The sequence below is a fragment of the Pieris brassicae genome, chromosome 8, assembly GCF_905147105.1.
Source record: "Pieris brassicae chromosome 8, ilPieBrab1.1, whole genome shotgun sequence".
Lineage (NCBI taxonomy): Eukaryota > Metazoa > Arthropoda > Insecta > Lepidoptera > Pieridae > Pieris > Pieris brassicae.
In genome coordinates this window covers 15,568,436-15,586,371 of record NC_059672.1, presented here as the reverse complement: position 1 = coordinate 15,586,371, position 17,936 = coordinate 15,568,436, and the positions used below count along the sequence as shown (strand labels likewise).

The window sequence follows — 17,936 nt, the reverse complement described above, 5'->3', positions numbered from 1 at the left end:
CTCTTATTAAAACACTTGAGACGCACTTATCTAAACTAAACCCACATAGTGGAGCGCCGAGTGCTTCATTTTCTCGTTTCTCTCCACGCATTATTCTTACTGGGGAGGTTTTACGAGAAATTCACAGTTATACAGGCTGTGTATATTTTATTCTGTAATTTATTTAAATTAAGAGAAGAGAAATAAATACATGTACATTATAGTCCTTTGCGCCGTGACTATTTGGAAATAAATATTCAGTTGTATAAATATGTATCTACAGTTAATGAAGTAGGTACATACATTATTGGGGAAAAGTAATTGAAGTTAACTATGCAAAAATATATTTATAAAAAAGAAACAAAAGGCATTATAGATACTAAAGTGCTCTACAGTTATTAGTAACTGACTTTTATTCATTGCCTGGTATTGGGAGTGATAGTAGTAGATAGTGAAAAAAAGTTATTTATTCATAATTAAAGGAAAAATCATGCTGTATGTTACTACACCTTAGATATACTCTATACTGCGTGGTAGACAACATAAACCATTTACTAATGAATTGCCACGGGTGTTATTTAAAGACAAATTCAATGTTATTTTACTCAGACAAAATCTAAAAAACAACAGATTTTTTCATAAACGTGAAACGAATACATTTGTGACATTCCATTGATATACACAATTTTAGAATACTTTGGATTAACTCGGTAACTTCGTATTAAGTAAAACATTGCTGAAATCAGTTTGGCATCTGTTCATAAAAAAGATAAATATTCCACATAGGTGACTGAACATAATAGGGTACTTCCCTGTAATTATCAGCATTTCTAAAAGCATATGCATATTCCATGTACTGCGGTGCGTCCCCTATTTACAGAGAATTCTTCAAGTGGCATTTGAAGCGGTATTCTGGTGCGGGTAACGACATCTTTTGTTAGCTCGGTGCACGCTCGTAATCCGCGCTCGGCTCGGCTCAAGTGCCTCGAGTGTTTCACATTCGCCCGTTCTCCATTCGTCGCGAGGAAACAGCGTCACACTTGAATGAGGTTTGCATGTTTGGGACTGAAGCGGGTAGGTGCCTTACTGATCCATCCATGTTTGTCTTAACGACGGCGATAAATTGCTCCCTTGTTCTTAGAGTAACTTCTGACTATTACGAATGATGTCATATCGATGTGTTTTAAAATTACTTTTCATGTTTGACGATTAATTCTATTGATAGGGCCTTACTTTTATACAGCAGATGAGTTGGTAGTTCAGTTATCGAGAAATGTTTTAGGCCATATTACAGTACTCTATGACCGAACTTAAAACCACCCAGATTTTACTAAATAATTTGTAGAAATTCTTGCTGATGAGACATAAACCCAGAGCCTACCATAGCGTGAATGTTTATGCAGATTACAGCGGAATCATTACATAATTGGTACAATTACCAATATGCAGTATTTAATTTAATTTTAAATAAGATTATTAGAAACTCTCGAAGAATCTATTGCACAATACTCGATTCTCATAGGCCTCTGTGGTCGGTCCCGCTTTCGCTTCTGCTCTATTCCTATATCCTCATCGCGTCGCGGTATCGTCTCCGTAATTGGCGCTCGAGTGGCAATTAGCGGCCACTTGCCTCTGTCACCGCTCCAAGTCTCTCATTCTACTGTACCTTGTTATTCCTACCTATTTTTCCTATTTCCTCGTTAAAGAAGTTTGTTCTGAAAAGATTCTTATTCAATTCAGAGATATTCTTGCTATAATGAATCAGTGCGCTCTAGATTTGTGTCAGAATATACTTCCATTTTGATTAACTTGAGGTCGGTAAAAACTCGAAGGGAATTTCCATAATCCTTAAATCTGTTGACTTTACTGTTGAAGATTATCTTTTGGGTCATATTAATATGCCACAAAACACGTTCTTAGAAATAAAACAGTAAACTTAGCGTAGCAATGTTTTCATGAGGTATCACGATAAAGGAGTCTCACACTAAATAATAATACATATTTTGTAGGCCAACAATAGCGTTCAAAATAAGAACAACATTTGGCGCTGGTTTCAATATACGCTGATCCTTATCAACCCTCGAAGGGTGGCGAGGAGGGTCCATTGCAATCGATCCGAGGTCCCTGATGACGTTGACGTTATATGGATTTACGAATCTAAGAATTCATTTACACCGTTATAAATTACCACTTTAGGCGATATTTCTATATTAGAACAACATTTTACTTTAAGATGAAAGCCCTTTTCATCGTATCGAATCACGATACCTTTACCTTGTTGGATTGCTTTCAATGTTATAGAATGACAATGTGACTGTATTATATGTTGAATATAATGATGACTGAAATAATTTCAGTTGGTTTTGAATTCTGACATTAAATAATAGTATATAAATAGTGATAATAATAAAAATCATTAACCGAATACGTACAAATGTGGTTAAAAGGTACCTCAGTTATATACCGTGCCTATCACTTTCCGTATCGTGTTGCATATCCATTCCACATACGTCGCACCATCGCGACACTGACACCCTACACTCACACCCCTACCTACCCCTTGCCAACATTCACGAGGGCTAGAAAGCGTAATATCATCCAAATATATACCTTACTGCCCGTATATAAGGTCTAGGGAAAGTTGGATATTGGAATCCGCTGGTGGTCATTGTGTACATAGGGAGCGCCCCTTGTCGCCGAACAAACATGGCGGCGGTTAACGAGGTTTTTGCGCGCGGCTATCGTGAGCGATTTCGCGCCTAATTTGGACGTTGTACTTGTTTTATTTTTTTAATTTTTACCGCTCAAAATCATTTTGGAAAAGGTGTGAATTAAGAGTGAATGAATGGTTGACTTGTTCTTGTATGTTGCATTATACATCCCACACATTTTAGTACTTACCTACATTATATATTTTTTAAAGGAAGAAGAAATCTATTTGGTAGTCATGACATTGTTTATATACTCAGTTCAAAATGTAATCATTTTTAAAAGAAAACACCTACGCCTCTACAGTTACACCATCTTGTTTGTTAGTAGTATCACCATCTATCATAGTTCTTGTTGTTTTTGGTTTCATCTTGACTTTTTCTTAGTCCTTGAATTGGTGGTAAAACCTGATAATATATTACAACTTCAAACAGGTGTGTATTAAAATAAAAAGTACAGCTTCTAATATAATTTAAATTACTCAATGTACACACACTTGTGACAAATCGCGTGCCCGGGTAAGAAAGTCGTAAAGTAGTATTAAGATTGTTTTAATGTTTTCTCATTTTTGACTTCCTTGGGTTATGTTACCTACATACCTACAATAGCATTTTCCAATCAATAAACACGTCTTTATTCTATGTAAATTGCTATATACTAGTTATACTCTAACTAATTTACCTCCCCTGAAATAGATCGATATATAAAGATACATAGTTTTAGTTAACATTATTATACCAAATAATGTTTTTTTTTTTTTTTTTTTATAAAATAGGGGGCAAACGGGCAGGAGGCTCACCTGATGTTAAGTGATACCGCCGCCCATGGACACTCTCAATGCCAGAGGGCTAAAAATGTAGCGATGTAATGCTGCCTTGATTCTTGATTGATGATGATTTTTTAAATTTATTGCGAGGTTACTGTGTCGTCCGTAATTAGTATTTTTAAACAGAGTAACAATCGTCAACGCTTTTGCTCTTCAGTCTAATTAGATGAATTACTGAAGTTAGTTATTTTTGTATTAACAAATAATCATTGATATGTAATGTAGTTAGTATCCTATTTATAGCATTACCTTCTTTTATTTTTACTGAATAATATAAAAGCTTTTCACTTTGGGGAAAGCGATATTATGACCTCGATAGAAGTATCATTTTCATTCAAATTAAAAATGTAAATCTAATGAAAATGCATTAACAGCAATGAACTGAGACTAACTATATGAACTGAGATGAAATATTTTTAGTAAAAATACCACAATATCGTTTTATCGTTAACTAAAACAAAACAAGATCTGGGAGGATGCTCTCAGCTAATAAAGACGCCTCTCCCTCTGACCTGACCTGCCACCCCATGCGGTTGAGCCGTCCGAAATAGCCCTCAGCGACGACAATGTCCCTCAAACCATACTAAAACAATCCAACATTAAGCTATACGGTATATCGACCGGGATTTTGGGAGATAACTTTTATTAGATTTTCAAGAACGAACCATAGACCACAGTATATAATAGTAAATTATTGTCTTTGTTTTTGCTCCGTTGTCTTTCTATGAGTCGACTTTTGAAGAATATACGCGTTGTGTATGCGTAATGCGATGATTTTTTTTTTAAATTCATAAAGCAAATTATAATAAGCATAAACAAAAACTAATCCTGAAATCTTATAACCAACACAGAGCTTTTAATCCATGCTCATTAAAACTACAGAATCAGAACTCCACTAGGAATGGAAAAATATAAAAACAAACGAACATAACCCAAAAATACACAATCATTTTACAACACCCCACCCCGTCTTAGTTTAATAACAAAAACCAACTTACAAAACGGAAGCTGTCGAGGGCAACACCAATTTAAAATGAACTGCTCGCTCTGGCATCGTCATGTCCAGGTATTGAAATTTAAAAACGTATTCGTTCATACTAATTTGGCTGGGTTCAGAATGGATTGAGGTACGTTAAAGAGAGCATTATTTCGTTTCAACAAAACGTTATTAAATCTCATTTGAAAGGGGATAAAGACGTTTTGAGTTGTGTTTTGTCCATTGTAACTGAATGATGCTCTGGCGCCTTTTTCTTTACGAACTCATTTGACACTAGCTTATCTCCGTACGGAGATATATGTGCTTTCATAATATATTTGTTTATATAAACACATTATTAAAAATAAATGCAACCTCCTTATCATTAATAAGAGATTTCCTTAAACAAACAAAACCGAACCTTCCAAATCAAACCTTGGTTTAACCAAGTTTCGCATATTACTTTAATGAATATGAATATCATGAACATTTAATAAAAACATTAATAAACGTAAAACTGACCAACAAAATGATTAAACATAGCAATTGACTCTTTGAATTGATTTCATGTATACAGGAACATTATAATCTCGATTTTCGATTATACACTGCATAATGTCGTTAAATCACAGACAAAACGTAATTGAAACTATCAACATTTAATGCACAATTGATTTACCGTATCATTTTGCGGCATCCATACATTTGTCACACAATCGGACTAGGCTTCCATTGTGCTTCCGAGCGATTAGCCCCGGGCATTCAAACAAAATGGGATGAAAATGTCAAAATACAATCTCTGGTGACAATCTAAACTCATACAAACGCGAAATCAACTCAGAATAGGACGAAACGAAATCTACAATAGGATTTGTTCGTAACACTAGAACTTGTAAACGCATATTGCAAGTAGGATGTTCCACCAACAATGGATCGTTTGTAACATAAGAACGGGCTAAGTATTTGGTGTTTTTAGGAAATTGAGCAATGAAGAATAGGAAATGATAGGAGACAAATATCAATATTATATATATGTATAAATTGATAGCTGTGCGTTTGTTTTGCTACAAATCGAGTATTAGAGACCGATTATAACTAAAAACAACAGTTGAATTTTACTATAAATTTTTTCCTAACTAGAAAATATTTGATGTCTTTTGTGTTTATGAAAGAAATTTTTTCACAAACGAAGTTCACCGGGTCATGTAGTAAATAAGAATTTTAAATGATTGGTAACTGGAAGGAAAATTACTGAATTATAAATATAATAATAAATGCCTTAGAAACAATTTACGTAATTGGCATATACACCGAAGGTTAAGGGTTTGATTTAAATCGATTGACTGCTATATGCTGGCTATACAAAAATTGTAAATGACTGCGGAACACAGAAACTCAAAGAAAATTACATGTAGTTATATATACTATCGTTTCGGGCTTATTTGTTCCCTTAGACTTTATATGTTATATGTAGATATTAAGGTATTTTGCACGATAACAATTAAAAATTCAGTGGCGATACATCTCTTGGTATTTGTTTCAGGTATGTTTTTTTTATTTATAGACAAGTAGGTGATCAGCCTTCTGTCTTATAAACGTCTTTATTATTTTAAAATAAAAATATTTTCTTCGAAACTTACGCATTGTTACCACTCCATGACTTTCCGAAGCTTTAAAATTCGAAGGTACGTGTCTACAAATAATTGGCCTCCAACATTCACTTGCTCTAGGGGATTTTGGGATTATTCTATTACATTTCAAGAGCTTAGTATTGTCATTCGCCATTGTACTATTTTCTGCTATTTTTGCTATTGGCAATCCTTTTTCTATTTGTCATAAAGAATATAAAAAAAGGTTGGTATATTCCTAATATCGCGTATAAATAGGGAATCAATTGAGATTGACATTTATATTTAATCCGGTAAATTCTTGTTAGCAATTGTTAAATTTTGGTTACTCTTGAATTTATTTTTTACAGAGCCAATAAATACCCGACTAAGAAAATCTTTTTAGATAAGAAAGAAATAATAAAGCTTTATAACTATATAATGTTTTTTTTATTATTTGGTACGATATGATAGGAAGTATAGTTAAAAGAGAAAGTGCACTAAGCCTCACACTAGGATTCCGTGTTAGTCTCTTCTATTTGACGTAATAAATTCTACACAACACATACAATAATATAAACTACTACTGACTAAGATGGGACCAATGTATGAAAGTTTTTATAGGATATCAAAGATAACAATTTTGGCAGCATCAAGGAAACGCTAGTTGATAAAATCGTACTTGAAATGAAGCCTATTATGACAGTTGACATAACACAAATGTCAAATACGGGAATGATCTATGGGAAACTATTCACCAATTTCAAAATCAAAATACGTTTATTGAGATTAGCTTATGAATTAAATTTTCCATTTAACTATGTCCCCTACACTTTTGTGTATATCATATAAATTAAAGGTCTCAGAGGGACGGTTTGTGGTGCCTCAATATTCACTGAATACGAGATACTGATCCACTTTGCCGGTTTAATTATATACATAACTATCGTACATAAGTTCTCCCACGAGGGTCCCCAATCCGGGCACTTAGTCTGCCCTTTAGAGTGTGACTGACGTGAAGGGTTTTACTCAATTTCCTGTGCACTTATTTGTCCTGTCATATGAATCTCCTGAACTTCCTGAGAGGACTTATTTACAAATTCCAGGAAGCTTTTAATTAAAGATTTTTCACCCTATTTGGTTAACGTTCATTCGTTAAAGCTTCAGTGGTTTTGAAAACACAATCACTTTATTTTACAGGACACTCTAAACTTATTTCGTAAAAAAATATAAAATTCTGTCGCTTAGCAAAAAAGCTATATTCTAGCTTTCAATGAATTAATTAAAATTAAACTATAATATAACGAACTTAGACAATTTATAAGTTACTTTTTCACTGAATACCAAAAAAAAAACCAAGTACGCTTTACAGGTTTAGGTAAAGCCATTTTCGTTTGGAATACCTAATATATAATAAAATGTATTTAATAACGTCAAATTAGTAAAAGCTTATAAGATCTCTTCATAAACGTCAAATCAATTGCGAGCACGCACTCTCCGTTATGCCCGTTCTACCCCCTACTCATAAATTCCTTCTGGAGTGTCCCACTACGTACATAGATGTCATTTAATTACGACAAGGGATTATGTAAACATGTTTGGGTCCCAAGCGTCATGACGTCAGCTAAATAAAGCATGTCACATACTAAGTCGTATGAAGTTGACACTAAGCGACCGTGTGACATCCCCTTTGTGTTCCTTTTGTAATATCTTAATTCACACCCCTAGCTATTTAGGACCAACAACATAAAAGCAATCTTATTCCAAAGATATATAGTTTAAATTAGATTAACAAGGTCTTAAATTGAAGCGCTTTGACTTGTAAATTTTCAAAATTATTTCATTGAAAAGTATATTTTATCACAAGGATTTATGGTTGTAATTCTGCTAACAGAATTTTATATTTATTAGGGGCGTGCGTAGTCAAAAGCGGTATCAAGCTGGCTTGTCGGTACGCTTTGTAATTAATACATAGGATAACGCCATTGATATGCCAAATTGTCGGAAGAACAAAGCCATTTTTCTCTAAGGGCATTGCTGACAATTGAAATGTTTTAATTTAGGGTACAGGGATAGGCTGAAGTTCTGAATATTGAATTCAAAGCTAAATGATTGGCAGGCAGATTTAAGCTTTCACATTTAAAAGAGGACAATTTATAAGATATTGCGACGATAATTTTATATATATTAGTAATCTAATAGTAATTTATGTGTCTTTGTTTTTTTTTTGTTCCTGTCTTAATAACTGTGTATAACATGTATTTTTGCACTACTTGCCTATCTTATGTAATTTAATAATTTTTTTTCTTTACTTACAGTGGTTGTCTGGAAGAGATCGCTCGAAAGCGATAAGGCCGCCAGTTGCCCTCCTTTTGAATTAATTATGTTCAATTTTTTTTTATATTGTATTGTAACGAAGTGTTAATAAATAAATAATAGTTCGTAGTTTGAATATGATATATTTCGTGCACCTAACTACACGAATATTATAAAGAGTAAAATTATTTCCCAGTTGGGTTCAGACTATACAATATTTTAATTTCCTCCCAGGGTTCTGTGTGAAATTACCAAGGTGTGAAAAATACGAATAAAAATTCTTAAATCGCGTCCGTTGCGGTAACTATTGACAATAGAGCAAAGTGATGTACTACATTTTTATGAAGGAGATCAATATCTACAAAAAAGTCCGTGTGTCTCACAAATAAATACTCTTTAGTCTATTTACAGAGGGTATAGAAAATCGTGTAAGGACCGTATTTATTCGAGTTTCGCAAAGCACAGCTACTATTACATTATTTTGACTAAATTGTTTTGTTTAGGACTAAACAACATCCTCTATCTCAGTCCAGGTACATCACAATTTAGGGGTATCACGAAGTGGGAAAAAAGAAATATATTTATGCAAATAAATAATTGCGACGTTGCCGTACTTGTAAGATAAAATCTTGTTAAAATATATAGTTGTGATAAATAAAACCGCTAAGTATCTAAAACTATTTGGTTTATTGTATGAAACTAGCTGACTAGGCAAACGTTGTTTTGCCATGTATATTATTTCCAGGATACCTTTTTTTTTAGTTCAATAAAAATAACTACTATAATAAAAAATTGGGGTTGATCGTAGAGGTGTGACAATTTAGGGTTGTATGTCTTTTTGTATGCTAATAAAAAAATGTTATAAAAAAAATAAAGACAAAAAAAAATGTCTAAAAAATATTTTTTTTTGGAGTGGACACCTCTTATCACTTAGGGGTTTGAAAGATAGATAGTAGCCGATTGTCAGACTTACTGAATATGCATAAAAAGATTCATAAGCATTGGTCGAGCCGTTTCGGAGGAGTATGGGAACAAACGTTGTGACACGAATATTTTATAAAGATATGTTCAAGATTTTATAAAATGAATATGAAATGATAAATTATTATTCAAATTAATTAAAGTACCTATTAATAATTTATTAATATAATGATTGGATATTTAAACTTGATTAAATAGAAGAAAAGCACGTACATATATATCGCAGTAAATTAATTTATTATGTCTATTACATCTAAATTAATATTAAAAAATTTAACTAAAACCAATTAATTATCTCCATAGAAAACAACAAAGATTTTTATAACCTATTTTACACCGTTTAGCATAGTTCGCACGCAATTAAAAAGAGGGCGCTGAACACAACTTTTGTACGGCATCAAATGATTACGACAATTCTAAGAAGAAAACATAGATGGCGCTATTATAAATAATTAAATTGATACTTTTTTAAAATAACTTCATAATTTTTGAAACTGGAGAATATCAACAACAACGAGCATCCTTATTTTTTTTAATAGGTTGAGGTTTCCAGATTTCGGCGAAATAGTTGTCAACAAGGTACAAAACTAATGGCACTCTTTTAATTAAATTGGATTTTTAAATACATTCAATATTTAATGTTAACCAAACCACAGAAAAAACCAAAACATATCAGAAATAAGCAATCAATTTAAATGCAACCCATTTTATGAAAATGAGACAATTTTTTAAAAAACGAAGACGAAAAATGAAACAAGTCACGAAGGTACAGAACGCCAATCACATTAATAGATTGACGTGCTCAAAACTGTAAAATTACCATTCCAAATATGAATCGAGAAAAAATCGTTTAAAAAAAGAAATATGGTTTTATACCGATTAGGGTTGTAAAGCGCACGAATCGCGAGGAATACAAACACCGCTTAATGAGTTGTAATAAATTTAAGACAGAAAAAATAACATGTCGCATTCAAATTAAGAATTAACAAGCTGGAGGTTCTTTTACTGTCGAACTCTTACGGTTCGTCATTCTTATTATAAAACATTTTTTAACCTTTTTAAAGTATGTAATGTCTTTGTGTTCTTTTCGCGCGAGTGTCAACTAACAGTTGTATTTGCTACGAGTCCTACCTAGACGCTAAAAAACACAGATGTCTTTCAACTTAAAGCGATTCCCGCAAAAGTCTCGTGGAACGTTAATTAATTTAATAATACGATATATAGTAAAACTACTAACTCAAACGAGTACATTAAAATATCGTGAACAAATTAACTTTAGCACTGTACTATAAAAGCCTATATACAGACAGAGATATAAGATATATATATTTAACTAGTCTGGCCATAAATACTGTTACATAAAAACTTTTTAATTATTTTGAATTTGGAACAGGCATATTATTTTATTGGCTTCTTTCGATTTTGCGCCACATTACATAATTTTTCGTGTTCATTATCAAATTACATTATGGAATGGGGTGTTAAAAAAACAGCATTACAGTGATCGCCTTGAACAAAGTGGGTATGGAGCCGTCGGTCATATTCCAGACACTTTAAAAGCTAGGTATCAGCCGTATGTTCGTATATCGTACTATCAACAGATACAACAACACTTTGTCTGTCGAAGACCAGAAACGATCGGGGCGGCTGCGTGCTATTGGAACAAAAAGGCCATTAGTGCTGTTAAAGCCAGAATTCGTTGAAACCCCATTAGGAAGTAGAAATGAAGATTTCCGCTAGGACTCTGTCGTGTATTATAAAACAAGATCTGAAGCTCGGTGCTTATCGTCGATATACAAGACTTGCCCTAAATCAATCTTTACATTTAAAGTGAGTGGATTGATCAAAATGCCTTTTGTGGCATTCAGCGCGCAGGTGAAAAGCACAAAAATATCCTCTTTACCGATGAAAGAAATTTCACGATTGAAGAACACTATAATTAGCAAAATCATAAAGTATACGCTCACAGTTCTGAAGAAGCTTCTCAAGTAGTCGGAAAGGTATAACGTGATCATCATCCTGTGTTAGTACAAATCTACATTTTTGGGAAAAGGGAGCGAAAACTTCAGCCAAAGTGTATCAAAGTACATCTGGGATCATGATGTGACCCCTAACAGCAACACACTTTTTGAAAATATACCGTGGACTTTCCAGCAGGATTATGCACCTGTCATAAGGCATGAACTACCCAAGCCGGGCTTGAAACCAACGTTCTTAACTTTATAAGTGCCGAAGACCTCATCTAGCCCAGACCTTAACCCTTTAGACTTCATGGTAAAACACGGCGACATTGAGTCTCTTAAAAAATAATTGGAGCAAGCAATGCCGAAATATCCCTTAGAAACAGTGCGTAAATCCATAGATCCGTGGCCAACTTGCCGAGACTTTAATAAATCTTAATAATATTACATTACTGCATTTTCATTTGTAACAGAACTTTTGGCTGGACCTACCTACCTATATACCTAATATAGTATTTATTGTTTTGCTCAATCAATCACATTTTACGAAACACGATTTTCAAGTTATGTTATGGTTTAAGATGAACCCTAATCATATATAGGGAAGAATAAATGATGCTAAGGTAAGCCTTATACAGTATGATATATTCAATAGCTATGGAAATCCGTAGTATGTATATACAACGTAGGGAATGAATCTGCAATCTTACAGGTACCATAGAAACACGGAAGCAAAAGGGGTATGATTGCATAAATTTATATGCAAATGTAGGCAATAATCGTTCGTTGGCGTCATAAATAACGTTTACGATTCGACGACATCGGCGGCAACCCTTGGGTAAATTAACGCGACACGGGTGGTACCTTTGTTGTTGCATAAAGTATAGAGTATTTATACCCGTTTCAAGTAGTGACTAGCTATTACTCAGACAAAACATAAAAAAAATATGCTGTAGTGTTTAGAAATAATGTCACAACGCCCGCGATTTACAACCTTCTAGACGTGCATAGAGTCTGGAATTAATTTTTCTATGGTATTGTCTTTTGTTAAAATAGCTTTTACACATTAAGAAAAACACTTTTTGAACGGATTAAAGCTATGTATTATTTTTAAAACTTATAGTTATTTACATAATTCTAAATTTTAATTTTTTTCCGACGTTTCGCGTACTTTTCAGTGTGCGTGGTCACGGTGACTAAATACATTAAATAAATAATAAAATATTTAATTTAGAATTATGTAAATAACTATAAGTTTTAAAAATAATACATAGCTTTAATCCGTTCAAAAAGTGTTTATCTTAATTATTTTTTCTATCAATGTGCGCAATTACATGGAGATAACACCCGGCCGGTGAAAGCGAAGCGCACAGATCTCATTGACGATTAAGAAATGATCAAGCGAACAGATACAGAGACTAAAATCAAATATATGTTTTGTTTAGATACAGACTTCAACAATATTAACGAACTCAATCAATAGATAATTTAATGGTCGCGTCGAGACTTAACTTATTGAGATATGCCATGTATATAAAAGATATTTTACTTCATAAAGATGTGTCTAATACTAGAGGTTGAGCAGCGTCAACTTGAGCGGAAGTTACGCGTCATTTATTTTATTTTATATTTAGTTTTAGTACGATTAGTTTTGAACTAAAAACAATGTTATCAACACAAAAAGACATTGCAGCGAACTATCTTATCGCGCGGACTACGATGGTATGGATGTCCCAACATGACCGATTAGGCGCAGGATATATAACTGGCACAGTAGCCAATTTCCCAAACTAAAGGCCGCTTCTATTAACATTCGGGATCGCAAACCATTTCATACTAATCCCTGCGCTAGAAACAGTTGTTGATTTTTTGGGTACTTATTGAATTTTAGCTGGTATTCAAAGTATACAATATTCAATACTAGCACGGAGGTTAGAGGGCGCCGAAAGTCACACAAAAACAGGATTGTAATTCAATTTAGAAAAAGGGTTGGCAGCTACGCGGAAAGGAGATATAGGGAGAGTTAGGGAGAAATCTCAGGGGTAGAGTGTCAGTATACCGATTTCGGATAATTGATGGGATCCGTAACTGATAGTAGATCAGCAGAATCGGTATATCAACTACGCAAATTTGCCTCTATTTCCTCGAAATGGATCAACGGTGTAGATATACAAAGTTTATTGCGAATTTTAATACGAAACATAAATTTATTTCTCAACGAATTATTTGCTATATATAGTACTTAGCTAGAAGTTACTTTAGATAGTAATTAAATTAATTTATTTAGGGTATATCATATCTATATTAATGGACATTAATATCAATAAAAATATGAGCATTTACTATACATGATAATACGTGGTAATATGTGGATTAATTTTATAAAAGCATCCGTCGAGCAAACGATAAAATACGAATTGTGCTAAGAATTAATAATTCAAGTTATTTTGATTAAAAAATAATTCACGATAGCAAGTCTGATTCGTAAATTTAGTAACGATTCCGACACCAATATAAAATTATTGTACCACGTAATTGTTCAGTCCCGAGTGCCACATGAGCACGAACTAAGAACATCGATAGCGCCAATTCTAAGTAATTGAGTAAAATATTGGTATAAATGTCGATTACATTAAATTACAGTGTCCCTTGTACGCTTCTTAATGTAGGTATTAATATATATATTATGGTCTGAATATAGGCACACAACACAGGTTATGGGCGATAGCTAGTAATTTTTCCCCTTTCTTGGCCTGCACGGTTTGTATGTCAGCCATAAATAGCTAGTAATAAAATTTGTATTACAATTGTGTCAAAAGAGTTTGTCTATCACGAATACTCAGTTTAAAAGTTTTCTAAGAACAGTTAAATTCACAAATCAACAATTTAAATAAAACTTTTTGAGACATGTCAACCCATTTCACCACAAAACATTCCGTGAACGTTTGGTTTCGTGTTCGATTCAGCGACGATTGAGGCGTCAACATTGTGACGTGAAAAAATTAGACAAACTTTCCCTACAAAAATGTCTTGCTTTTAGACACGTGTCAGACACAAATGGCTTAGGAGTTCCATTTCTCACCCAAAATAAAATCACACTGGCACTTTACAGTAATTGCAAAGCATAACAAATGACAATCACAGTTGTTCTGTCTCTTTGAAGAAGGTTTTGTTTACATACTTGTAAATCTTAAATTTATTTATTATAATTGCAAGTCTTTTAATTTTAGGGATCTATCTAGTTTCAGGCAAGGAAAGATTATGGGATTTTACTTCTACGTATTACTAAGTATTATTATTACAATTGTTTATTAAGTAGGTAATTATTATGTAAAGTCTTGCAGTAATTTTCTCCTCTCCTAATATTATTATTTCAAGTAGCAATGCATCACTTATTTGCAGGGAATATAAGAAATAAATTTGTATTTAAAGATCTATGAAATCAATAAACCTAGTAACATTTAAAAACCTTTGTACTATTCTAGGTCAAAAAAAATCAGAATAGAAATTGTCTTTTCTGAACTCAACGAATTATTTTGGTGTCGTAAAAGAATTTATTGAGTTCCTAACTTTCATCGCGTCGAAATATTACCATTCTTATTGAGTACTTCAATTGGCCAAGTTACAGTTTACAAAGTTTTACTATACTTTGCTTTTAAGAACGAGGGCTATAAATTTTAAAAGTATATCTACATACCAATGCCGCTACAACCTTTTTACTGGGCCTCAGATTTCTACATCCCTTCCATGATCATTTCTAATAGGCAAGTAGGTGACCCAACCTTCTGTGCCTGACTCACAGACCTTTTGGGTAAGGCACGCCCATTTCCTCACGATGTGTTCCTTCACCGTACAAGCGAGTGTTAAATGAGCACATAGAGAGAAACACACACACAAACAAATACAGCCGCGAACGACCCCAGGGACTGAAAGTCGCACGCTGAAACCACTAGCCAACACTGGTATAAAAAAAAACCATATCTATATACTATACTTCTTTAAATTGAGGATTTTTATAAACTATTACCTCAAAGTACCTTTTTAGTATCTTGTCTAATAGCACTTGCCAAAGAATTACGTGCCAAATCACTCTTAACTCTGTAATTGCTGTCTATGGTAGACGTGTTTATGAATAAGACCGTTTGAATCTAGTATAATGTGTGCTGTTTTTCAAAATACGTTGTTTTACTAATGAAATAGTCCAGGTCAGCCTTTCCATCGTAATTTGTTTGAAATAAAAATAGGTTCATGAATAACAAATAATTCTTACGATATTGGCAAATTGACTAAAGTAAAAAACGTAAAATTTTGTATACAGCCCTACCCGATGTTGCAAATGGTAGCATGCTGGAAATGCATTCGCATCGCAATTTTCATGTAGGCTCGTCTGATTGTAGTGCGACAGTTGTCATGATTTGTGGGACTTGTTGGTTGGATGGGCCAGGTCACGACACCACTTGTGATCAATTGACGCTAAGCCATTCTTATGATACCTTATAAAAAGGCGTCATCACTCTTCTAAAAAACTATTTATTCCTTGAATTGATAAATTATTATAAAAAATTCCATCTTTTCACGATATATACCTTATCCCATAATACATAGAATAGAAAGGAAATCTAACCAATTATTAATAGTAATAGTTTTATATTATGTTAAAAGCATATGCACAGTAATACAAGAAAGATGTATCTAAAATTACATATATTGTACAGTTTGTACACAACAGATGTCCGTTAATGGGTCAGAAATCCATTAAATGGGAATAATAATAATTAACATAATATTGTGAAATAATCCTATCACAAAAATAAGGTCCTAATAGAAGGGAAGATGGTGTGAAAAATATAACCTTCTTTGTTCTAGCAAGTTATATTTTTTTTACAAAAATAAATGTTAATATATGTATTATTAGACATATTTGGATATTTATTAATTTAAACTTATTAAAAATAAAAGTTTTAGGATTACCTTAAGTAGATATTATTAATAAACATATAAATACATGCACACTTACGTTTTTCCTTTCTCTGAACTGCTAATGCAGCACAAAGCAATGCCAGTGTTTTCCCCGAACCCGTTGGACTCTCAAGGAGGCAATTTTGATTATTAGTAATTGCTTTTATCTCCTGCAAATATATGATATGTTTTAATATATTAAGAATGATGGGTAGAAAGTAAAAGAACTCTGTTCTTTACCAATTGATTGGCATACATGTATTTAGACGATCAAATACCAACCAGCCAGTATAATTCCAATAAATGTCAAAAAGGTATGGTATTAACAAATATATTATGCGAATTGGAAAAAATTAAAAGAAAACCTTTCAATTATTTACTTTATGGGGCATTTATAATGTCTATACAGCAAATATCTATTACAAATTAAGGAAACTCAGGAACTATCTTAAGCAAAATTTGATAAAATAAATTAAAAAATTTATATGCCTATATGTTTACTATGGCCTTCCAGTTATCTTATCATCAATTAAATTATTAATAGATTAAAAAGAACAGTATTAATATTTTCTGAATACCTAAATGTTATTAAATAAAAATTTATTTCACTACAAAATTTTTTATATAACTCTTCACTTTAATTGCTTTCCTAATTAAGACTATAAAGTATTAATAAAATAGAAAAGTAACAGTATTATAATAAGTTTTACTTACTTTATTCATTAAAGCCACTTGGCTGCTATATGGATTGACGGGGAAGTTCACTTTTACATTATTAATTGTTATCACAACACCAGGCTCTTTTGATATATTGGGATACTTAACGGGTTTAAAGGATTTTTTGTTTATTGTATTTTTAATTTCGGACTTAATATTAGTGTTGTTTAGTTGTGTTGGAAACAATTTTTTTATTACATTTTTTCGGCTCCTTAAATTTAAGTCAGGCAATACATAATTTTCTTCATCTGAGGATATTTCAGAAACAGGTATTTTATTTTCTGTATCATCAGGAACCTCAAAACTATCATCATCATCTGATATCTCTACTATTTCACGATTCGACATGCTTAAACTGTTTCACTTCGTTTATGTAAGTATTATTTAGGTTGCACAATATATATAAAAAAATATATTTACAATTAAATCACTAATATTAAAAACTAAAAAAACCGGTATCAAACAAAAAAAAATATTTTGTTTTGAAATTATCAGCTGTTGGCTGTAAGCTATATTAATTTCTGTTGACAGTGACAGTACAAGATTGACAATTATCAATTATATTACGTCAAGAAATCAGCTTTCTAGTGTACATAGTTTATCTTTGGGATTATACATTATAAAAAATAGCAAATTATTGAAAGAAAATTAGCATTATATTAACATTTATTAAATATTTATAAAAATCAATAATATTATACTAATAAGTAGAATAAAATATTTGATGAGTATATATAATATATAATGATGAGTTATTGATGATTTGTCCATTACTGTTTTTATAGATTCCATTTTCCAACAGCTTTTTGCTGTTGGCAGGTAGCTAACAATACCTGGAAGATTAAATATCTTATTAAGGTTTATATAGGGTATTTATTTCATTTATTGGTATGGTTTGATTCTGG

The 17,936-nt window shown here is 32.4% G+C and overlaps 1 protein-coding gene across 2 annotated transcripts in view; it reads right to left on the bottom strand.

Moving 5' to 3' along the window:
- The window catches only part of LOC123713054 (Fanconi anemia group J protein homolog), a 60,673-nt gene extending 43,194 nt beyond the window's left edge, over positions 1-17,479 (bottom strand). Inside the window, exons 1-2 of one of the 2 annotated variants that reach the window (XM_045666542.1) lie at positions 17,029-17,479; positions 16,373-16,484 (exon numbers count right to left, since the gene is read on the bottom strand). In XM_045666542.1, coding sequence (XP_045522498.1) covers positions 16,373-16,484; positions 17,029-17,379 — 463 coding nt within the window. In that variant the 5' untranslated portion in view covers positions 17,380-17,479. The remainder of the gene's footprint in view (positions 1-16,372; positions 16,485-17,028) is intronic. The other variant, XM_045666543.1, reaches the window with a different exon arrangement.
- Between the last annotated feature and the right edge of the window lie 457 nt (positions 17,480-17,936).